General features: G+C 37.9%; 1 protein-coding gene across 1 annotated transcript in view; it reads right to left on the bottom strand.

The window, feature by feature from the left end:
* The window catches only part of LOC128318113 (B-cell receptor CD22-like), a 44655-nt gene extending 20949 nt beyond the window's left edge, over nucleotides 1–23706 (bottom strand). Inside the window, exons 1-5 of the mRNA XM_053233260.1 lie at nucleotides 23692–23706; nucleotides 22355–22367; nucleotides 19437–19706; nucleotides 17485–17769; nucleotides 15452–15724 (exon numbers count right to left, since the gene is read on the bottom strand). Coding sequence (XP_053089235.1) covers nucleotides 15452–15724; nucleotides 17485–17769; nucleotides 19437–19706; nucleotides 22355–22367; nucleotides 23692–23706 — 856 coding nt within the window. The remainder of the gene's footprint in view (nucleotides 1–15451; nucleotides 15725–17484; nucleotides 17770–19436; nucleotides 19707–22354; nucleotides 22368–23691) is intronic.
* Nucleotides 23707–25799: the final 2093 nt, after the last annotated feature.

Here is a 25799-nt window from a genome sequence, read left to right as displayed (position 1 = left end):
CATTAGACTACGATTCCCATCAGCCACGGCACTGCACATTATTACGTCACATCACTGGTTACACCTGATTCACATTTTTGGTTAATTAGCACTGGTATTTAAGTCATGTTTAGCACAGCACTTTTGTCTTGCGTTTGTCTTTCTTTGTCTTGTTATGCTTTCATGTCTCATGGTTATGTTTCTTTGTTTTGTGCTTTGTTTTTGTTTTTATTAAATGTGAATTTGCATTTGCATCTGTCTAAGCCTTCATTACAAGACAACACAAGACCTACAAATGGATGCAGTGGATTTTTTTCACTGTTCAGGAAGAGTTCTTGGAGAGGAACCGTCTGCTGTGCAAGCAACAGGGGAAAGGAGCGTGGGTAAAGGCCACACACAAATGGCTCAACGCCACACGCCCCTTCAGAAAATTTTTTTGAACGTGGGATTCCTGACTCAATCAAAACCATCTCCCACCCTCCCTGCCCTACTTCGGACATTGCTCAGTCTACCTGCCCAACTGAGGACATCCCCCTGCTCCTTTCCTCAGCTGAGGATGTCTCTCCACCATCCTGCTCCGCTGGGGAGGTCGTTTCGCCTCCATGCTCAGCTGAGGACATCACTCCCCCCTCTGGCCTCGCGGAGAATGTTGATTCCCCCCTCTGGTCTCACAGAGAATGTAGCTCCCCCGCTGGCTGAGCGTTGGCTTATGCTCCACGCTCATGCTCAGCCTTGGTCATTGTTCCACCCCTCGGCTGTGCAGAGGAGACCTCCCCGCCTCTGTACCAGAGGGAGGACATCATGCTTCCTTCTGGCCCGGTGAATGGTAGTGTTCAAAAGGACTTTGATCAGCTAAGCAAAATCTGGTCTGGGTGTCCAGGACCTCCTCCTGAACTTTTTTCATTTGCCAGGAGCTGCGCATTATGGGGATTCTGTCATGGATATGCTGAAACTAGCATTAGACTACAATTCCCATGAGCTAAGGCACCGCACATGATCATATCACATGACTGGTTACACTTGATTCATGTTTTTGCTTAATTAGCACTTTTTTCTTGCATTTGTCTTTCTTTGTCTCTTATGCTTTCATGTCTGATGGTTATGTTTCTTAGTACGTTTTTTTTGCCACGAGTTCTTAGTTCTTGTTTTGTGTTTTGTTTTTGTCTTTATTAAACTTGAATCTTCATGTACATCCGTCTACACCTTCCTTATGTGACACACAGCAGCTAAAAACATTTCAGCTCATCACAACCATGACTTCCACTGCTGAAAGTACAAACACCATCCAGTCATTTTCTTTTAGCAAATCAAATGATCATGATAGGTTGTCACTGAGCAGCAGATGACTGCAGGACACAGAAGATCACAAGATTCCAACAATACAGACTCGTTTACACTACATTAGATTATTTAAACCCCGTGTTTTAAACCTGGAGGGGATGGATATGTGTAACTTCTAGTTGAGTGTGATTTTTCATGCATGACATTTTCTGCAGTGTGGAAAGAGAGGGCAGAGAAGTCTGGCCAGATTGGTGGCAGCCTGCAGTTGAAAAGAGAAACTAAAATGTCTTTGACGCACGCTACTGTAACTGCAGTACATTTGTAATCCTGATCCTTATCCACACTGGGGGATATTATAGTAATAATATAATAATAATATACCCAGTAATAGTAATAGAAGGGTGTTCCAGAAAGAGTAGTATAGTGTTCCTAATAAAGTGGCCAGTGAGGGTATGTTCAGAAATCTGATCACTCTGAATAGTCATTTGTTACAAACTGGCCCTGCTGTGGAGACTCTGTTAAAAAGTTAAGTGTTATTTTTGCTTTCACACGTCCACCTTCACACCTCCTCCCCTTGTTCACTGCTGAATTTGCACCACCACATTAAAATAGAAAATAAACCACATCCGCGACCTGGTCTCTGCTCTCAGGCCTCTAACACTGTCACTGCTCTGTGTGTGTACAGGACTAATGAGAAGTGTTTGTTTCTGCACAGTTATTGCTCTTATTTTTAACACGGATACGTAAAGAATGATTATTATTATTTTTTTTTAAAAGCGCTGTGCATTGGTTTGGTATCAGGGTCTATTAGAGTAAACTTGCTGTACTTAGATGTTTCCCTGCACTAACCATAATAGTAACAAAAATGGAAGTGTAGGTTATAAGGCATTTTCTCATTAAGTCAGTGCTAGTTAATGCTAACATTGTTTTGTTAAAACCTTCCTGTTCACAGGAAACACCACCAGAATCTCACCACAGCAGCTAAAGACATTTCAGTTAGTCACAACCATGACTTCCACTGGTGAAAGTACAAACACCATCCAGTCATTTTCTTTTAGCAGATCAGATGATCATGAGAGGTTGTCACTGAGCAGCAGATGACAGCAGGACACAGAAGATCAGCTACAGATTCCAACAATACAGACTCGTTTACACTTGTTAGATTATTTATACTCTGTGTTGTAAACTTGCTCTACTTGTACTCTTACGTGTTGAACTATCATAGTTACTGAGAGTAGTTACACATCAAACTAAACCCTTCTCCTAACAGATATGGATACACTGATCCACCTGAGCAGTCATGCTGAAGTACACACAATGTCCTAATCACACAATAAGCTCATCACTCAGGACATTCAGACTGCAGATGAGCAACTTTATACCCCACCACTCACTCTAATGAAGACACAAAGAGAACATTTACTCACAGAGCATCACAGGGAGTGGACTGAGCTCCATCCTGTCTCTCTAATGACTGACTGACTGACAGAGCAGAGGTGTGTGTTAAAACTTCTACACTTCCTGTGTTCTCTTTTAAGGGGGGGGATTGTGGTATGGGGTGGCACGCTTCTATTTTAGTGGACACAGACACTACAACTTCCTGTGTTCTTATAGAGAGAGAGAAAGAGAGAGAGAGATAGAGAGAGAGAGAGAGAGAGAGAGAGAGAGAATGTACATATATGTTACCTTTACATTTTAGTTGACACAGATGTGGTCGCTCCTGTTCCCTTTTTTCTCACATTAAAATGTTTTAAGACTCACACTGTAAAGCCTATAATGTTTCACTTTACTAGGATTAAAATCATTTGTATTAAAGAATAAACCACTGAGTAACAGGGCTGCAAATAGGCAAAATATCTAAATGTACATTATATTCTCAGTGTCCACTTTATTAGGAACACCTATGCACATGCTCGTTCATGCAATTATCCAATCAGCCAATCATGTGGCAGCAGCACAATTCATAACCTCATGCAGTAACTTGTATTTCAGAAATCTCCTGGGATTTTCACACACAACAGTCTATATAGATTACACAAACAAAAAGACAGAAAGAAACAGCTTGTTGATGAGAGGTCGGAAGAGAATGGCCAGACTGGTTGGAGCTGACAGGAAGGCTGCAGTAACTCAACATGTGGTGGCCAGTGATTGAAAAGTGAAACTAAAATGCCTTTGACTCCCTCTAGTGGTAACTGCAGTATAATTTTAATCCTGACCTCATCCACACTAATAGATTTAAACAGAAATGATTAAAATATATCTTATCACTGTTCAGTCTGCTCATGTACATTGAGAACAGTCTGTACACACCTGTATTTTGAATTATCTCATTTAAGTTTTAATCTTTTAAAATGACATCTAACTCCATAACCAGATGCTTTTCCCAATATAGAGTTAAAATTGCAGTGTGTTATGGAGATGATATTTAACAGAGTTTTGTTAAACATCCATGAAATTAAAATTTGTCCTTGTGTGAGGTGAGAGATGAAAATTAATGTATTCTTTATATTAAATGCTAATGCTCATTTTATTTACATTATTAATTGCAGGTAGGTACAGAGACTTTTCGCACGTCATCATATCCTGTAATGAACAGTAGTGTTCCTGTTGTCACTATGAACATTGTGTAGGTGCTGAAATGCATGAGTGACTGTGAATCTGAACTGTCTATTAATGGTATAACCCAGATTAAGGTAAGCAGGTAAGGTAAGGTAAGGTAAACTCGCTACATTTTCCACCCTTAGCAAGCTAGCTAGTGTAGTTAAGTTGCATTTGCTAATGAACACAATAGTGATAAGCTAGTTATAGCTAGTGTTAGCATCAATCAGGGCATTTAGGGCTCAGTGTAAATGGTCACTTTATAATATTTTAATCTATGAGGTGGAGGTGAAACAGCTACATACAGTCACTGTCTATTTTATTAGGAACACCTGTAAAACTGCATATTCATGCAGGTATCTAATCAGCCAATCATGTGGCAGCAGCACAATGCAAAAGAATCATGCAGCTACAGGTCAAGAGCTACAGTTAATGTTCACATCAAACAGCAGAATGAAGAAAAGTGGGATCTCTGTGACTTTGATCATGGCATGGATATTGGTACCAGAAGGGCTGGTTTGAGTATTTCAGAAACTTAGTGCTCTTTATTATCCTTAAAAGTGAAAGTGAAACTTATGGTGCAGGAGAAGAGTGTGGGAAGTGAGACTCGGTGTAGGCAGTGAACTTCAGCAGCACGCCGTCAGTCGCGCGAGGAGCGTTTGATGTTTTACGTGCGCGGGCTGTCGGTCCGCCGTCACAATGGGCTACAACAGCAGAAGACCACATCAGGTTCCACTCCTCTCAGCCAACAACAGCAATCTGAGGCTATCATGGGCACAGACTCACCGACACAGGACAGCTGAAGATTAAAAAAAATCCCCTGGTCTTTTTCCAGTCTTCAACTGTCCATGTTGCTGAAGACACACAGAGAAATTTTACTCACAGCATCACACAACCTAGTCAGTGTCCAAATATTTATGGATCTGGCTGTTTTTTTTTTTTTTTTTTTTTTTTTTTTTCTTTCTTTCCCCAAAATTGCATCTTAATAAATAATGTATGGTAAATGTTTTCTTTTTTCTGCTGCTGATTTACAGTGTGCATGCCTAATGGTGAACAAGGAATAAAAAGGGCCTAGATAAGATAAATGCACAATAAGATTTGAATGTAATATTTTCGTGTTTCTAGTTATAATCCATGTGTGTAATCTGCACAGCAAAGCAAAAGCACATAAAAAGCACATTGTCTGTAATGCCCGCTATAGCACACACTGTCTAAGGAAGGGGTTCAGAAGGGACTCGTGACACTTTGTCAGTAACTGTCAGTATGAAGCTATGTTACTGAATTCATTTTTGTTACTGCTGACATGATAAATGTAAGTGCAGAGGAGCAGGAGCTGAGTTGGGGATGGAGCATGTGGAGCTTTAGTTGAGTCCAGAGCGAGTTTTCTTTCTGAATATCACTTCAGTTGCCTTCATAACACAAGCTTATGACATCTAACAGCCAGCTGTTCTCTACAAGAGACCCGAGTTTTAAAATCTCATACACAAATGATATGGTAACTGTTACAGGACAGTTCAGTGTGGACCCAATTGCAGAGTGAAAACCCCTGCTTGCTTATAAATAACTGGGCAAACAGGGTTTATATTTTGGTGAAATAAAGGGTAAGGGCAGGGTTTGGGGCATGACTGGTTCACTCTGTCTAGTCACTTCTTTACTCTGCTTTCTTTCTGCTTTTCTTTTAAATTCCTTTTTTAAAATTCTTTTAAATTCTTATTTTTCTTTTACCCTTTTAATCTTACTTTAAGTAAAGCACTGACATACTATACTGGTCACTTTACAAAGGTGTAACAAAGGGCTGTGTCAAAGACTGGCCTTAAGTATCCTACATGGCACGTGCAGTTAATACAGGTTAATCATCCTGGAGAATTCTGGGTAACTGAGTTCTTCTGAATGGCTGCTCTCACTGTGCTCCACTGCTGCCCTCTGTTGGCTGCTGGTGGTGTAGCGCAGCCTCATACAGTAATAAAAGGGAATAAATGTTTATTTATACAGTAAAATATGCGTAAAACTATTTTTCTGCTACAATTTTCCCTTGGAAGAAGTGTGTGATGTTCCTCACTGCAGACACCTACCAAAAATTCTCTCCAGTTTTGTAGACTGTGTTAGTGCTCATATACAACAATGATTTAGATACAAGCTTGATTTACAAACCTCTAATCCTTACTATCTTAATCCCTCTGCCAGGACTGGGAAGAAATGCACTTATGAGGAAGTTATTTAGCAGGAATTTACAGTGAACCCTTGTAGTTCACTTTATAAGTATCTTTTGATTGTGTGAATCACTGTCACTGCTGTAATGTTAATTTCCTGTGTTGTGTTTTAGACATTTTCAGTGTTATGTTAGTCCTGTACATCAGTGTACCAGTGTGTAGACATGCAGTAAGAGTAATAACACTTCAGTTTGATTCTTCATTTACTCCTGAACTTTACTGCAGTGAGATCCTCTACTTACACTGAATAATACTGCAGGATCGAGTTTCTGCTTTCAAGAGAACACGTCATTATTTCACAAGACTACCACGGGTTCAAAAGTAGTAATTTCAAGTTGACGGGGTGTTTTCTATGGCTTTTCCTGGTCAGAGGTTGGAAATTACAATTTATGATCTATAGAATCTCTCAAATATACATCCAAGATGGCGGTGTGGCAGTGGCACACAGCGGCCGCCCGGATCTAAAATGGTGCTATTTTTGTTTTTAGCCTGACTTTTCAATGGCACCTGGACATCGGAGTGATCGGTGTTCGTGTATACCATCACCAGACACTAATAAGCTACAAAAGTCAGGCAACAACTGACCTGCACGATGATCTGCTATGCGATCTCGTCTTGCTGCGGGGACCAGACCTCCAGCCCCCAGCCTGATGCCGGTGGCCAGGGGAGGGGACACCGTAAGTGGTGTGTGAGAAAGCAGAAGCGCGGCAACAGGGCAGGAGTCTGTGCTAGGCTAAAAACAAACCCTAGCCGGCCGGCACTGCCGTCCATCCTGCTCTCCAATGTCTGCTCCCTGGACAATAAATTGGACTACATCCGACTCCAGAAAATTACGCACACAAGTTTAGAGACTGCTGCGTCTTTGTTTTCACGGAGACGTGGCTCAGGAACAGAATTCCGGATGCCGCCATTCAGCTAGATGGGCTAGCTTCGTTTCGCACAGACAGAAACACAGCTCTGTGCGGTAAGGCTCGCGGCGGTGGCTTGTGTGTTTACATCAACACAGAATAGCGCACAAACTCGGTAGTAGTTTCTAGCTATTGCTCATCGCTGGTGGAGTTTGTGACTGTTAGAAGCAGACCATTTTATTTACCAAGGGAATTCACCACTGTCCTTATAATCGGAGTATACATTCCCCCCAGTGGTAACGCTCAGGAGGCGCTCTGTGACCTGTATGGGGCTATTAGTGAACTACAGAATTCACACCCTGACGGACTGTTTATTGTTGCCGGAGATTTCAACAATGCCTTCCAACGTGCTTCAAGGCCACCACCATTGTCCCCATGCCGAAGAAGTCTCCAGTGTCCTGCATCAATGACTACCCTCCTGTGGCACTCACACACATCATCATGAAGTGCTTCAAGTGGCTCCTCATGAGGCACATCAAGACCCTGCTGCCCCCCTCACTGGATCCCCTGCAATTCGCATACCGTCCCAAACAATCAACGGATGATGCCATCACCACCACCCTTCATCTGGCCCTCACCCACCAGGACAAAAAGACACATATGTTCGAATGCTGTTCATAGACTTCAGTTCAGCATTCAACACAATCATTCCTCAGCACCTGATTAAAAAGCTGAACCTGCTGGACACCCAAACCTGGAGTTGAACCTGCTCAACCACAAGCTGAACCTGCTGAACACCTACCTCTGCAACTGGATCAAGAGCATCCTGAGCAGCTGCATCACTGTCTGGTTTAGGAATTGCACCGACTCAGATCGCAAGACCTTGCAGCGGATCGTGAGGACAGCTGAGAAGATCATCGGGGTCTCTCTTCCCTCCATCACAGTCACTTACACCAAACGCTGCATCCACAAAGCCACCAGCATTGTGGATGACCCCACGCACCCCTCACATAAAATCTTCACCCTTCTGCCATCTGGAAAACGGTACCGAAGCATTCGGGCCCTCACAGCCAGACTGTGCAACAGTTTAGCTGCAACCTCCAAACTTAACTGCCTATAATTTTCTAGTAATCCTGAAGACCTTGGTTAGCTTGTTCAGGTGTGTTTGATTAGGGTTGGAGCTAAACTCTGCAGGACAGTGGACCTCAAGGACCAGATTTGAAGAACCTGCCTGATCTATCATGTTGGTTCAGATGTACATTTGGTATGCACGAATAGATTTTGTCCAAATATGGAATTGAACAGTGATCAGTGCTATAAACAGAGCTGTGGTGTTGTTTCTCCTGTGATAAAAGCAGTAAGCGACTTCTGAGCTGCAGTCATTCCTGTGATAAAAGCAGTAAGTGTCTAGAGCTCAGAAGACACTATTTATAAAACATATTTACCAATAACTTGGTTTTAAATGTAGATTACCTGTGGAAAGCTGCTGTTTTGCTTGACTGCCATCAACATCACTGCTTAACCTGTCTAAATTTAACAACAGAATGGAAAGACATAAAATACATATGAAGAATAACCTACATTTCATTCAGAGTTGTACATCTTTATTGATATTTTATCTAAACATTGCTGAATTATGAACAAGTTCTCTAACGTAAGCCTCCTCTTTGTCTTGTACCTCGTGCATGCATAAAACACTGTTTAAGCCACAAAGTCATTTCAGGTGACATTTTTCAACGTGATGAGATGACTAACAAAGCATCAGGTCATTTGTAAAGGCATAAATATGAACAATAAAAAATGTTTAAAAAAAAAATTTCAAAAAACAACATTATTTAGAAGGTGTGTGTGTGTGTGTGTGCGTGTGGATCAACAGATCAGATGACCGCAGCAATGATCCAGGACAGCATGTTGCAGAACCAAAATTATAAATATTCATCCCAGCCAACTTTACTTTCATGTTAATTTCATTCTTTCATCAGTGAAATTTTGTACATCAACGAGAATAACTCACTTTGTGTAAGAAAACAGTGACAGACTTACATACTTCATTCATGTTTCTTCTTCTTTGGTGTGTGCAGTACCAGATACCAAGTGTTCATATTCAACCAAAAACCAACCAAAAGCACTGAAGTGCAAGTATATGAGTAAAAGAAAATTGAGTATAATGAACCACATGCATATTAAATTATTTGTATTAATATACGTTCAATGGAATTAGCATATGAGTAAAAAATAAGTAAAAAAAAAAAAGTATTTTAGAGTGCTGTGTCTGACCTTAAATAATGCTTTAAAAATGGAAGAAACTATTTTTATAATTTTGAACAAGTATTTTTTTCACCCTTAAGTACATTTTTTTTTCTTTTAATTGTATATGTATCCAGTTGAAAGTGCAATAATAAAATTAGCTACATTATGAATTTCTTTTTTACTGTGCCAAAATATGCAAATGAGCCACATGTATATAAAATTAATTGTATTTGTGAACTTAATAATAAGCGCACAGTAGAAAAATAAAAGTAGTACGAACACAGTAAAAGAAAAAATAATAAGTAATGTTCCTGCGTACAGGAAGGGGATGAGCAGACTTTCCTTTCTGAGCATTTTAGGAAAAACAGAAGAGAAACACAATTCACAGTTTCCCAGCGATCTGTTTGATAACTGTAGCTTCATCAGTGGACACAGACACACGGCTCACTGCAGAGAGAAAGAAAAAGATTGCAATAAATATCTTTATAAATACATGTCTCCTCATACTGCTATCACTGATGTTACAAACTAATTAACTTTTTGAATCCGTGACTGTAGCAAGAAATCAGTTAGTTATGTGGCGTGTCAGTATTTTGCATGTTCATAGCTAACTATGTCATAACTGTCCAAGTAGAATGAGATGATGGAAAGTTATCTAGACAGCTACCAATCTAACATGGATGAACTCTTGCAGATTCTGTGAGGTGGGGTTTTGTGTACATGGATACTATAACTGCTAGATGCCAAGTTCTACCCAATGCACCTTTAAAACTATTTCTCATTTCATGGTGTTTGGTTTGATTTTTAAGATTTATACTGTAAATGTCATGAGTCTTACCTCCATGTTGTGCTTAAGCTCTGAGTAGACAGTATCATCACCCACACTGGCCTTTTCTAGTGGGAGTCAAGATATCCTGAATTAATCTCCCAAAAAATTACAACTCATCTAAAATATTAAATAGAAAATGATTTGGATATTAAATTATACACAAGTAAAATACATTAGACTACAGCAGTGTTGAATTCTGGATTCTGATTGGTCAGGTGTTGATTAATTTTCTACAACAGCAGCTCTGACAGTAGTGCAGCTGCAAATCACAGGTTTATATTAATGCCATTGTTTTAATATACTACCGTTTCTATAGTAACAGATTACATAAATAAAGTGACAGATTATGTAGATAAACAGAATATGGGATTTGTTGTTATTTAACAAAAAAAAAGAAACATGTAAGTGTTATTATGGACTTTTCTGTAAGAAGTTTATTTAACATTTATGGAAGGAGTCTCCAGTGTCAACGCTGTGTAACAGTCAGGAAATTTTCTGACATGGGAAAGACTTCAAGACAGAGGACTCTAAGCTTTAACACTTTAAGAGAAAAAAGAGAAGCTGATAAAGGAACGATTGTTTATAAGTCATGAAACCCAAGGAACTAACTTTTGCAGAAATCTCACAACAATAAATGGATGAAAAGTATGACATATCATTCTGTAATGAATTAAATAGGGAAGTTGCTGTGGTAAAACACTTTGGGATGTGCTGTAATAGGAAAATAATCACCTTCAGGGTAGGAACTCTGAAGCAGTAGCTCTGCTTCATCACACCACACTGTCATTGATTATTTTCATATAACAGCACGACAGAGTGTTTTATTCATTACATAAAACAAGAGTAGGGTGCAAGCGATCTATGACACAAAATAAAATTACTTCATTTTGCTTTACCTTTTATTTTCTTTGCTTTTTTCATTGGTTTTAGTTCGAGCTCAGCATAAGTCACATTACTAACACCAGCTTCAGCATCAGCACCTGCAGTAGCAGAGAACAAAACCATCCCAATGATATTTAGCCTTGTAATACATCAGTCATAACTCATAAACATAAACATAAGTCATTATCAGTCTCCTGCCAAAACCTCACTGAACTCTAGCTGCTTTTTTAGAGTAGATCTTTGACTTTTTAATGGAGCCTGTGATGGAACTGACTCGTCTGATCTGGAGGAAAATTGTAGCTTATGAACTCAGATGCTTGGATGAAGATTGTTAATGTAATAAATGTTTGAATGTGCTGAAGATTTCAAATATTATTTGCTGATTTTGTTTTTTAATAAATCCATGAAATGTCCCAGCATTAAAAATTCTCTACCATTGTTCCTGTTTCTCTTCTTTTTCTTCATGACCTGTGTGTAAGTGGCTTCACACTCAGCTGCAGCTTCACCTGAACACAGTGCAGTGTGTTAATCACTACAAGACACTTCTGTACTTTACTGTATAGAGTTAATCTATAGTTAAGTCTCCTAAAGCAACAGGAAATAAAGCTCCCTGCTCCACTTGTATCTGCCTGATCCACAGTGGCATAAAAGTGTTCACTGAATTTGTTATAAATGCTACTGTAGATTACAAAATGGATTTCAAACAAATAAAGCAAAACAACTACGTTTATTACAAACTGTTTACAACATGTATGAAAGATGTACTAATTTTACAATAAATTTCAAAGAAAGATGTGTTTCTATTCTTCTAATAAATATAGTAATAAAGTGATTGAGACAGTGTCTGACCAGCCTGAAGTGGTGTGTGTCCTGACTGAGAGTCTTCAGCTCCTGACCGGCTCTGATTCTGCTCTGATGTCTGATTGGTTTTCTGCTGCTTTTCTGTAGAGGGAGACAGATTCTACATCTGAACAGGGTGTAAATAGTTACAGAAACATTTTATTTTACACAGAACTGATTACAGCAATATAACCAGAGATACTACAATACAGTAGGAATAGGTACAATTATTAATTATGGATATAATTCTAATAACAATATGTAGTTAGATGAGTGTAACTACACGTCTGAACTGCACAACCTGTAGTAAAGTTATATTTACAACTAAACCTAATGATTTCACAAAAACTCAGATTCCATTATTATAGTGGGTTCAATATGACACAACAGACCTCACAGAATAATTTGTAAGAATTTACAAAAAAAAACCAAAAAAATTGCTGAAAAAAACTTTAAATTTATTTAAATTAAATACACATATTTTCTTTAGAGTGAATTAGTTGTTAACCTTCATCACATCTTTCACCATATTTTCTGAAATCGATTTTTTTAGCTGAAAATATGACTTTACAACAGGTTTTGGGTTTATAATATAATAATATTAATGAATAATATGAATATGTATTAATTACCACATTACACTTAGTATATCTATATTTAGTATGTGCAAGTACTTTTTATTTATTTTGTAATCTACATTGTATTTAAGCTGTTTCTTACACTGTAATCAGGACGATATCTCACACCATAATAATGACTTAAGTGTGAAATATTCCAAAGAACACTTTTAGTTACTCAAGTAACCTATAGTTATTTTTCCACAATTACGTGATACATCAAAATTTGCTTTATTTTTTAGAAACTCTGAGTATATTCTACATAATATAGCTAAAGCAGATGTCAGACCTTTTTTTCTTTTGTAGGACCACAGCAGGATCATTAAGATCAGTAAAGCGATGAACAAAATTCCCAAACCCACAGCCACTCCTACTGTTCCACCACCGGATCTAGAACCTGAGACTGAGGCGAGAAAGAGAGCAGAATTTAAGTATTTAAACACTGTGCATATGAAGAAATCCTTCCAAGGTTTCTCACCTCTGACTGAGAGCCAGCTTTTATCTGTATATAACTTAAAACCCTCTAAACCTGTGGAGTCTGCAGGTATTTCATTTAAGTCTGCAGAAAACTGCCTACACTAGCTCATGAGAAAAAAAATTCAGCTGAATTATGGATACAGCAGTACAGATATATATGAATATGGAATATTGATTTGATTCCATGCTCATTTACTGGTACTAATAAAACCATTATTTACTACTAGCATACACATATCCATACTCAGAATTATAGAACTTACAAGTAATGTGCTAAGAAATAAAAAACCTAGTTGTCTTTTTTCTTCCTGAATAATGTCTCTCAATTAGAAACTCAGAGTTCTGAATATTCTGTAATTAAATAATTTGCCTTTTCCTTTACCAATAAACACACTACATGAAGACTCACCATGCACTGTGATGTTGACAGGATTACTGTTTTCTCCAGATTCAGACTCACACCAGTAAACTCCAGTGTGGGATGTGGAGAGGAAGCTGATTTTACATGTAGATCCTGTAACTGATCCCCACCGTGAACAATCTAACACTCCCTCACTGTGTGTGTATCGTCTCACTGTCCATCCAGTAGAGTCACTCTGGTCCTCACAGCTCAGTGAGAGAGAGTCATGAGCAAAGTGTTGAGTACTGCTGGGATTGATGATCAGAGATACTGGAGGACATTCACCTTAAACACAGAAAAAAGCCACGTAAATAAAAATTAAAGAGAAATTGTGTGATATAATGAGGAAGAACACAAGGAAATTGCTGTAAATGTACATTATTTATTTTACATCAAAATACTGTTTTCTTATTTCACAGGTTTACAGTAAATTAGCAGAAAATCCATTTCATAGCGGGATATCTAATGTTTTTGCCAGGGGTAAGATTGTAAAATTTCTCCTTGTATCAAGCTTGAGTTTAAAGTGTTTCAGGCTTTAAGTTACAGATCAGAAGGTCGTCTGTTCAAGTCCCAGCATTGCTAAGCTGCTATGGTTGAGTCTTTGAGCAAGAACTTTAACCCTCATTTCAGTTGCATCCTGCATCAGCCATGCAATGAATGAGCAAATATACTGGATTATATTTTATTTTATACCATAAATATATTTACAAGTATTTTACTTGCAGAATTTACAGTATATTACTGGAAACATACAATAAACATAACAAGAATCATCTGTGAAGGTATTAGAGTACTTTACAGTAAATATGTTTAGAGTTATTTACTGCCATTTGTTCTTTACTACCAGTAAATTACTGTAAATATAACAGTAAATGTTTTATAGCGAGGAACACGTGCACAGTCAGGGAATCACATCAGCGGGGGACATTATGCCTCCTCACCACCAGATGTCACTGTTGCCTGAGTATTAGTCTAGCTCTATCACACCACCTCCAGGTCACTTCCTCATTGTAGAGTATATTAGGCCAGCACATGGTCTTATACATGATGTAAAGTCTTGCCAGTTCCAGGGTTTGTGCAAGTACAGAGCAGTGTTTAGTTTGTGATTGTCATTGCCCTGTTTAGACTCTTTGCCTTGTCTTTTGATTAGTCTTTCGGGTTTGTCCTCTGATTTCTTGTACGGTGCTTCAGTGTGTTTGACTCTTGCCTGCTTTACACCTCTGTAATCTGCATTGTGTTTACTAACAGTGTAACATAATGACATCATCTGTACCTGCATCTGTTTTTAGCTCTAAATATGTGTATCTGCATTTGGATTTTAACAAGATGTCGGCATGGTCTTGCCTTTTTGGAAAGCTTTCTAAAAACAAACAAACAAACAAACAAACAAACAAACAAACCCTCAATAGTGCACCTCCTATTCGGATCTGTATCTGTTTAGAACACATTTTCTGTTCACACAGAATAATATATTTGTACTTGGTTACATCCGTAATGTTTACCTGCTCTGCCTTTCTGGCTTTTAAAATAAAATCCTCCTGCACATAGATCCTCAACCATCTCCTGAGTCCTGTATGTTACCCAGAAATGTTACCCAATGACAAGGGGCAGAGACATCACAAAATACAGAGGAACACAAGGAAAATTGTGACAATCAGCCTCTACCGGCACTTAGGGCTCTTTAACAGCCTTATACATATTAATAAATAAATGTTGCATTAATCTGATCTTACATTCACACTTTTGTATTCTACACTTCAACACAACAGTTAATTTTCCTCACCAGTGATCCATAGTGGCTGTGGATTGCTGTACTGTGTGTGAACGGCTGGTTCTCCTCTCTCTCCTCTGCACATATAAACTCCTGTGTGATTCAGAGCAGCAGGACTGAGAGTGTAGGAGCCTCCAGATCCTCTGCTGCTGTCTGAGAGGAGCTTCACATACATGATATAGCCACGATTATGTTTTATTTGAGTTAAGCCGTCTCTGTAGGGAACAGCTGTGTACCAGCTGAATGTCCAGTCTGTAGAGGAGTCTGTAACCTCACAGCTTAGAGTCACTGAGTCTCCTTCAGTCAGCCAGCTCTGTGGAGATACACTCAGTGCTGCCCATGGTCTCTCTGTTACACAGGAAATACAAATAATTTTTTTTCTTGATTTATTTAATACACAATAAGACGTTTTCCATGAATGTCTAACTGCAGATTTTCATGTGTCCCCAAAAAACCCTCACACACTCACCTGATACAGTCAGTGTAACAGCATCACTGAAGTGTGAGGAGTGTGAGCCTCCTCTCTCTGCTGCTCTACAGGTGTAGTTACCTGTGTGGGTCACTTCAACACCACTGATCCTGTACACCTGTTCACTACTGACAGGACTGTGTGAAGCATCTTTATACCAGCTGTACTGCCAGCTAGAGACACTTTCATCCTGTATGTCACATCTCAGAGTGACGGCGTCTCCACTGAACACCTGTTTATCAGGATTTATGGATGCCACTGGTTTAGGTCTTGCTGTAGAAAAATAATAGAGCATCTAAACTGTCAATTTATCATCATGGGTGTATAATGATAATATGGGAATAGTGGAATAATGAAGGCAACACTTTGCTTTTATCAACTCTCAGCTAATTTACAAATATACTTTTTTTTATCTTTAATAAACTGCGAGATCTGTTAATATTAACTCTGAAATCGGAAAACTCTGAATCACATCTAGATCCAGTTAAACTGTTCCAACTAAGGACTGAGTAATAGTTACAAAAAGTAACTTTGGATAAACATTAATAATGTGTAGTTAGATGAGTTTATCTATATGTCTAAATTACAGTCATCTTTACTATTCATATTTAGAAATATATTTTTTCCCACAAAAACCCAGTCTTCATTATTAAAACAGTTTCAGTGTGACTCACACCCACAATAATTTGTAGAAATTTTCAAAGGTTAACTGAAATGAAAATGTATAATTAAGATTACAGCATGGGACAGGTTTTGTGTAATATTTTATGTTTTAAATTACAATAAATTTGTGCTTATACTATATAGGGAAATATGTTGTAAATAATTATAACATGGTTACATGTGTGTAATTAAACACCTGAACTCCACAAACTGTTGTAAAGTCATTAGGGTTAACCACAAATTTACTGTAATTAAAAAAGTACACAAAACCTGCCCCATGCTGTAATCTTAATTATACATTTTCCATTTCAGTTTTCATTAGTAAAACAGTTTCAGTTTGACTCACACCCACAATAATTTGTACAAATTTTCAAAGGTTAACTGAAATGGAAAATTGTAATTAAGATTACAGCATGGGGCAGGTTTTGTGTACTTTTTTATGTTTTTAATTACAGTAAATTTGTGGTTAAGCCATATGACTTTACAACAGTTTGTGGAATAAGGTGTTTAGTTACACACATGTAACTATGTTATAATTATTTACAAGATATTTCCATATATAGTATTTGTAACTACTTATTATTCTATTCAATATAGTATGTTGAGTTTAGACTGTAAGGAAGTGAAGATAATTTCTTACATTTCTCACACATTGGAGACTTCTGGTTTCAGACATACTGTATACTGTGCATTTTTTCCTTCTTTTAACAAAGTTTAAATAAGTAATAAACACTCTGTCTCACAATTTTATAGAAAAATACTGAATGATGTGGTCGTGGTATAAAGTGAGTTACTGTTTCCACCACAAAGTACAGATTATTTTCCTATAACAGCGAGTCCTCATGTGTTTTATTCCATTTAAACCACAGCAATTTGCCAATGATTACAATTTTTAATTTATTAATGAATGACAGATTGTACTTTTCATCCATTTATAGTTACATTTATTGTTGTGGAATGTCTGCAAAACAAGTTAGTTCCTGTTCTCACTTACATTATAACAGCTATAAACAGTCATTTCCTCACCAGCCTCGCATTTTTCTCACTTTTTTTAATGAATTAAAAAAAATTGCAGCTTGTCATGTTACAGGGAAACAGCAAATCATAAACTCCTCTGTACTGAAGACTTTTCCATGATGGAAAACTTAAAGTTATAGCTTTAGCTCTTTTCTTATTTTTCTTTGTTAAATAACATGTTTTTAAACATTTGCATTGGATCTCAGCAGCCACAAATGAAAAATACCTTTAAAACATGTTTCAGGATTATTTTAAACATTCTGAAATAACAAGGAATTACAATAGTTAAGCAATATTTTTTCTTACTCCTTCTAACAAACCTGTCGTGAAAAGGGGGAAAAATCATGACATACCTCTCACTGTAATCCTGACAGAATCGCTGAGCATTGTGTAGTAGTCATAGTTTCTCCTCCGTGCAAGACACTGGTACACTGTTTCTCCTGTGTTATCGACTGTCAGATTAAGTGTGTGTGCTTGTTCACTGTTCAGAAGCGGTAACAGCTGAAAGTTTTTGTACCAGAAAAACTCCCATCCAGTCGACTGCTGCAGCTCACAGCTCAAAGTGATGGTGTCTCCAGTGTAGACGGAGCTCTGAGGATTCACTCTCACAGTCGGTTTGCGGTCAGAGCTGCTTTTCACTTTACAACATAAGCAGCAGATTCACTGTGCTTTAACATATGCTTTGTGTCTAAAACAAACATTTATATTTATAATTTGATACAAGATGTTACATTTGTATGTTTTCGTACACGGCTGATATTCAGTATATTTTCTATGTAATCTAACCGGGTGATGGTTAAAGGCATTAATCCTTGTAATGTATGAATACACATATCTGTAGAGAATGGGGCTTTTAAGAGTCAACTGATGACGTCATCTAGTATGCAAATGAAGCATCGCAAGTGAGCAGGTGATTAGGAAGTCATGAGGGCAATAGGCTGTGTGTGTAGCGGTGTAGCGATTTTCAGTGATTTGGAGACACAGGATATTGTGGCATTGTGAGAGTTAGCACTGTGAGCCAAGCTAACCTGTCAGCACCTGAGAGTGAGGCGAGTTCTCGTGGTGTGATTGGCCTAACCCTAACCCTAACCCTAGGTGTTTAACGCATGCTTCAGAAGTGAGTAGATTTCACACTGACATTCAAAGTGTATTTTAATTTGAATGTATGCCAGAATAATTGTCTGTGGAATTCTAAGGTGTATGTGTTTTCTTTTAGAATTGCCACTGCCGTATTATTTCCCCCGATTCCGCATTATTTCCTTGTTTTCTCCTGCATGATTCTCTCTTGTTTTTGTGGTTGAGTTTTCTTAAAAAAAAAAAAAAAAAGAAAAAAACCTGCACACCATGAAGTTAGCTTTAAATTCTGTGACCATGAGAGTCTTTTCTTTTATTTATTTATTCAGACCATGTTTAGCCAAGCAGAGAACATTTTGGTTCTGTATTTTATTTCATAGACCTTCCTTTGATAGGAATAATATCTTGATTAATAAATAGGAATAAAACGACCCCAACTAGTCTTAGTTGGTCCTGTGTGTATTTTCCCAGCAGCCACAGTAACAAAATGTACGATTAGACTGAAGTGTAAAACACTGTATTTGCTTATTTTAGATTGTTATTTTATAGATCCTGTAAAATCCTGCACAAACATCTGAATATATCTGCATTTTCTAAAAAAAAATAGCAAAAGCATGACTTCCTGCAGTCCAACCATGAAAGTAGGATCAGCCTGGATTTCAGTGAAGATGAAATGTGTTTTGTATGCATGTGTAAACAGTTAAACAGGTAAATATAAAAAGTACCGAAATTACCCTTTAGAGTAACTCACAGACATCAGACATCAGTCAAGTGAAGAGAAGATAACGAGGCTCGTATTTAAATGCTGGGAGTGACTTCTACCTCAGGTGATGAGACAGAGACTGATGTGGATGATGCTGATAATCAAAATCTCTCAAAATTACAGAATGCTCAGATAAAACCTTATAATTCCAATTCCTTAAATGATCTTCTAATAAATCAGATAATGGCAGAGCCAACACAAGGTGAGATTTACTGCCTTCTTTCTTAATGTTCACTGTGTACTATTAATCAGACTGACTCACCACAATTCTACTGCAAACTTAATATAAAACCCAAATGCTACTGCAAAACACATGATGATGATTCCTGTGAAAGAAATTGGTGTCTACTAGACAGGGAAGTGAAAGTCAGGATTAAAAAACAGGGACTCAGTTACTAACAGCTCAAAATCTGAACCCTAAAAATAATATTATCATATTAAATAAGAAATAAACACCCACAGACTCACCTGATACAGTCACTGTAACAGCATTACTGATCTCTGATCTCTGAGAGTCACTGCTCTGTCCTCTGCAGGTGTAGTCACCACTGTCAGAGTCAGTAACAAACCGGATTATGAACTCCTGCATTGTGCTGTCTGTGAGTCTGTTATTATTTTTATACCAGCTGTATGTCCACTGAGTGCTTCCTCCTCTCTGTACGTCACATCTGAGAGTAACACGCTCTCCAGTGAACACATGTGTATCAGGCTTTATGGACACCACAGCTTTAGGACTCCCTGTGAAACATTCTGTTGTTAATAAACCTTACATAAAGTAATTCCACAAGTAATTTCTAAGAGTACACTACTAGCATAATTTTTTTAGACTGAGCATGAGTACATGTTTTTTGTTGATACTGATATGTGTAACCTACAGACTATTAAGAAATCAGGGGCATCATGGAACATTTTATTTAGCACTATTTATGTCAGTTGTTCCCATGTGCTGCTGTCATTAAACTTGCCTTTATAATTAATATGTTAAGGCATTTAAGCAGCATAAAACTATTTATTCACATCAAAAGTTTTGTTGGTCATCCTCTTCTTATATTATACTATTTATCTTAAGTGAAATTAACTCTCGTAAAAAGGGAAACAGTAAATGAAGAGCCACACAGTGTGGGTGAATTTACCAAGATCACAAAGTGAATCTACACATGAGATGGTACGAGAACAAAGAATGAAAATAACCGAGTTAAAAGTTATGTCTTTTGTTTAGATAAAAAAAAAACTGCATTAATAAACTAGTAACAAATTGACAAATTGTACACAAACCTCTCAGCCGCAAAACAAATCAAATATGCACACAATATAAAGGATAAACTGTATATTAATCACCTTGAGCATGGGCCACTGGTGTAAGTGAAATCAGCACTAAAAAGGAAACAGAAACAGAGCATCATGCAAATATGGAAAATATTCAGTCTATTAATGAAAAAGCACATTGAAGACACAACAAACCCACAAGATTAAATCTTGGAAATCTAAACTACCATCTGTAAGAAATACATTTTAAGCTCTCTTAATAAACAAAAACTACAGTAACTTATACAAAGGTCACTATTCTGCTCATTAAGGTGTTTGTTTCACTTTATTTCACTTTATTGCACAAAGAACCAAATATGCAGCAGATATTATTATTGAAGTGTGATAATCTTATCTCTGGGACATAAAACCAATGGACTCTCACACTGTAACATTCTTAAAGAGAGAGATCGAGAGTGAGGTGTGTTTTAGTCTCTACGCTTCATTTTACACACACACAGAGAGAGAGAGAGAGGATGGACAAATGTAACTGCTATTTTAGTGTGATTTTCATGCACAGCATTTTCTGCAGTGTGGAAAAAGAGGGCAGAGAAGTGTGAGCAGACTGGTGGTGGCTTGGGGTTGAAAACTGAAACTAAAATGACTTTGACTCATGCTACTGTAACTGCAGTACATTTTTAATCCTGACTTGTAATAGATTTAAACAGAACTGTTTAAATACCTCTTCCAACATCTCTGTAAGGGGGTGGGGGGATGGGGGAGTAGTAATAGAATAGTGTTCCTAATAAAGTGGCCAGTGAGGGTATGTTCAGAAATCTTATCACTCTGATTTTGTCTACAACTGGCCCTGCTGTGGAGACTCTGGCTTCAAATTGTGATTTTCAGGTTGGTCAAATTTTGGCTTTAAAAGAGCTCAGTGAGTGTCAGTGGAGTTAAATTTGCCCACCATATCAACAGTTAAAAAGTTAAGTGTTAGTTACTGCTTTCACACGTCCACCTTCACACCTCCTCCCCTTCTTCACTGCTGAATTTGCACCACTACATTAAAATAGAAAATAAACCACATCTGCGACCTGGTCTCTGCTCTCACGCCTACAACACTGTCACTGCTCTGTGTGTGTACAGGACTAATGAGAAGTGTTTGTTTCTGCACAAGTATTGCTCTTATTTTTAACAGAGATTGGTAAATAATTGTTAGTGATTATTTAAAAAAGTGCTGGGCATTGGTTTGGTATTAGTGTGTATAAAAGTGAACTTGCTGTAGTGAGATGTTTCCCTGCACAGATCATTAGAGCAAGAAAAATGGAAATGTAGGTTAGGAGCCGTGTTCTCAGTCTAGTTAATGTTAACACGTTTTTTTTTTTTAACCCTTTCTGTGCTCAGGAAAGACCACCAGAGGCTCACCACAGTGTCATGGATATGCCGGAACTAGCATTAGACTACGATTCCCACTGCACATTATCACGTCACATGACTGGTTACACCTAATTCACATTTTTGCTTAATTAGCACTGGTATTTAAGTGACATTTGGCACAACACTTTTGTCTTGCGTTTGTCTTTCTTTGTCTCGTTATGCTTTCATGTCTCATTGGTAATGTTTTAGTCCTTGCATTTTGCCACAAGTTCAGAATTCTTGTTTTGTATTTTGTTTTCGTCTTCATTAAACTTGAATCTGCACTTGCATCCATCTATGCCTTCATTACGTGACACACAACAGCTAAAAACATTTCATTTAATCACAACTATGACTTCCACTGGTGAAAGTACAAACACCATTCAGTCATTTTCTTTTAGCAGATCAAATGATCATGAGAGGTTGTCACTGAGCAGCAGATGACAGCAGGACACAGACGATCAGCTACAGATTCCAACAATACAGACTCGTTTACACTCATTAGATTATTTAAACCCTGTGTTTTAAACTTGCTCTACTTGTACTCTTACCTGTTGAACTATCATAGTTACTGAGAGTAGTTACACATCAAACTAAACCCTTCTCCTAACAGATATGGATACACTGATCCACCTGAGCAGTCATGCTGAAGTACACACAATGTCCTAATCACACAATAAGCTCATCACTCAGGACATTCAGACTGCAGATGAACAACTTTATACCCCACCGCTCACTCTAATGAAGACACAAAGAGAACATTTACTCACAGAGCATCACAGGGAGTGGACTGAGCTCCATCCTGTCTCTCTAATGACTGACTGACTGACAGAGCAGAGATGTGTGTTAAAGCCTTACCACTTCCTGTGTTCTCTCACAGAGAGAGAGAGAGAGAGAGAGAGAGAGAGAGAGAGAGAGTGGGTGGATGGACATATGTATCTTCATATGTAAAGTGTATTCTCTTATCAGCTTTCAGTCTGCTAGTGTACACTGAGAACAGTCTGTACACATCTGTTTTATTTTTATGATGTTAAAGTAGTGAACTTTAACTTAATAGAATTTAAAAGAGGCAGAGATTTATTTATCTTACTTTTTCATTTGTTCATTGGCTAGGCTCTTTTGTGTAAAGCGCTTAATTTTATTAAAGTTCTGTACACTCTTGTTGGGGTAAGATTTCTTTGGTCAATTTTCTCATTTAGAAGTGGTTTCCCTCCCCCTTTTCTCTTCTCTTTTGGTACAGTCCTGTCCACCTGAAGTAAGGACCATGAAGGAGAAATTCCCTAAATAATTCACTGTAATATTTTATGTGATTTTCAGCTTGGTCAACTTTTGGCTTTAAAAGAGCTCAGTGAGTGTCAGTGGAGTTAAAATTGCCCACCATATCAACAGGTAAAAAGTTAAGTGTTAGTTACTGCTTTCACACGTTCACCTTCACACCTCCTCCCCTTCTTCACTGCTGAATTTCCACCACTACATTAAAATAGAAAATAAACCACATCCGCGTCCTGGTCTCTGCTCTCAGGCCTCTAACACTGTCACTGCTCTGTGTGTACAGGACTAATGAGAAGTGTTTGTTTCTGCACAATTTTTAACACAGATAGATAAATAATGATTTGGGATTATTTTTTTTAAAAAAGTACTGTGCGTTAGTTTGGTATTAGTGTGTATTATAGTGAACTTGCAGTACTGAGATGTTTCCCTGTACAAACCATAATAGTAACAAAAATGGAAATGTAGGTTATAAGGCATTTTCTCAGTAAGTCTAGTTAATGCTAACATGGTTTTGTTAAAACCTTTCTGTTCACAGGAAAGACCACCAGAGTCTCACCACAGCAGCTAAAGACATTTCATTAGTCACAACTATGACTTCCACTGGTGAAAGTACAAACACCGTCCAGTCATTTTCTTTTAGCAGATCAGATGATCATGAGAGGTTGTCACTGAGCAGCAGATGACAGCAGGACACAGAAGATCAGCTACAGATTCCAACAATACAGACTCGTTTAAACTCATTAGATTATTTAAATCCTGTGTTTTAAACTTGCTCTTCTTGTACTCTTACCTGTTGAACTATCATAGTTACTGAGAGTAGTTACACATCAAACTAAACCCTTCTCATAACAGATATGGATACACTGATCCACCTGAGCAGTCATGCTGAAGTACACACAATGTCCTAATCACACAATAAGCTCATCACTCAGGACATTCAGACTGCAGATGAACAACGTTATACCCCACCACTCACTCTAATGAAGACACAAAGAGAACATTTACTCACAGAGCATCACAGGGAGTGGACTGAGCTCCATCCTGTCTCTCTAATGACTGACTGACAGAGCAGAGGTGTGTGTTAAAGCCTTACCACTTCCTGTGTTCTCTCACAGACAGAGACAGAGAGAGAGAGAGAGAGAAAAAGATAGAGAGAGAGAGGATGAACATGTGTTTTTATATGTAACTTCTATTCTCTTATCACCTTTCAGTTTGCTCATATACACTGAGAACATTCTGTACACATCTTTTTTTTTTTGATGAAGTTAAAGTGGTCAACTTTCACTTAATTGAATTTAAAAGAGGCAGAAATTTATTTATCTTACTTTTTCACTTGTTCATTTATGAGGCTATTTTGTGTAAAGCATTTAATTTTATTAAAGTTCTGTATACTCTTGTTGGGGTAAGATTTATTTGGTCCATTTTCTCATTTAGAAGTGGTTTCCCTCCCCTTTTTCTCTCCTCTTCTGCTACAGTCCTCTCCACCTGAAGTCGGGAACGTGAAGGAGAAATTCCCTAAATAATTCACTGTAATATTTTATGTGATTTTCAGCTTGGTCAACTTTTGGATTTAAAAAAGCTTAATGAGTGTCAGTGGAGTTAAATGTGCCCACCATATCAACAGTTAAGAACTAAAAGTTAGTTACAGCTTTCACACGTTCACCTTCACACCTCCTCCCCTTCTTCACTGCTGAATTTCCACCACAACATTAAAATAGAAAATAAACCACATCCGCGACCTGGTCTCTGTTCTCAGACCTCTAACACTGTCACTCCTCTGTGTGTGTACAGGACTAATGGAGAAGTGTTTGTTTCTGCACAATTTCTGCTCTTATTTTTGACAAAAAAAGTAAATAATTATTAGTGTTTTTATTTTTTTAAATGCCTTGGGCATTAGTGTGTATTAGAGTGAACTTGCTGTACTGAAATGTTTCCCTGCACAGACCATAACAGTAACAAAAATGGAAATGTAGGTTATTAATCCTTTTCTCAGTATTACAAGCCGGGCTCAAACATGGGTCTCTGGTGTGGTGGTTCAGAGATCTACCACTTAGCCACAGAGGTGGTAATGTTGGACCCAAACGAAACACTCAAGGCAGTACTCCAGGCAATGTAGATTTATTAAAAAAAAAAAAAAAAAAAAAAATCCAACAGAAGTTCTTCTCAGACAGAGGTATTAATAACAGTACATAAAAACTCCACGAGGGGAGAAAACAAAACTAGAGAACATTAACAAACAAATAACTAAGAACACCTTACTTGAGGTAGTTTGGAAGGACTTGGTGAAACAAAGTAGGAAACTCACAGCCAAGACTCAAAAACCAAGTGAGGAACAAGGGGAAAAAACACAACTAAAATACCCTAGGGGAAACAAGGCACAGGTGACCTGGATAATGCTAACAAGGACACACGAGGAAGAACTAAGGCAGAGGGGAACACAGGGGGCCTCTAGAGGCACGGAGACCAACTACAGGAGGTAGGATGCTGACACTCAGTCTAGTTAATGTTATCATGTTTTATTTTTAAACTTTTCTGTGCACAGAAAAGACCACCAGAGGCTATCCACCATCATGGATATGCCGGAACTAGCATTAGACTACGATTCCCATCAGCCACGGCACTGCACATTATCACATCACATGACTGGTTACACCTGATTCACGTTTTTGGTTCATTAGCACTGGTATTTAAGTCATGTTTAGCACAGCACTTTTGTCTTGTGTTTGTCTTTCTTTTGCTTGTTATGCTTTCATGTCTCATGGTTATGTTTGCTTTGTTTTCATCTTTAACATGAATCTGCACTTGCATCTGTCTAAGCCTTCATTACATTACAGATCGCAAGACCTACAAATGGATGCAGTGGATTTTTTCACCGTTCAGGAAGAGTTCTTAGAGAGG

Source organism: Pangasianodon hypophthalmus, chromosome 4 (assembly GCF_027358585.1).
Source record: "Pangasianodon hypophthalmus isolate fPanHyp1 chromosome 4, fPanHyp1.pri, whole genome shotgun sequence".
Lineage (NCBI taxonomy): Eukaryota > Metazoa > Chordata > Actinopteri > Siluriformes > Pangasiidae > Pangasianodon > Pangasianodon hypophthalmus.
This window is presented reverse-complemented; position numbering and strand designations above follow the sequence as displayed.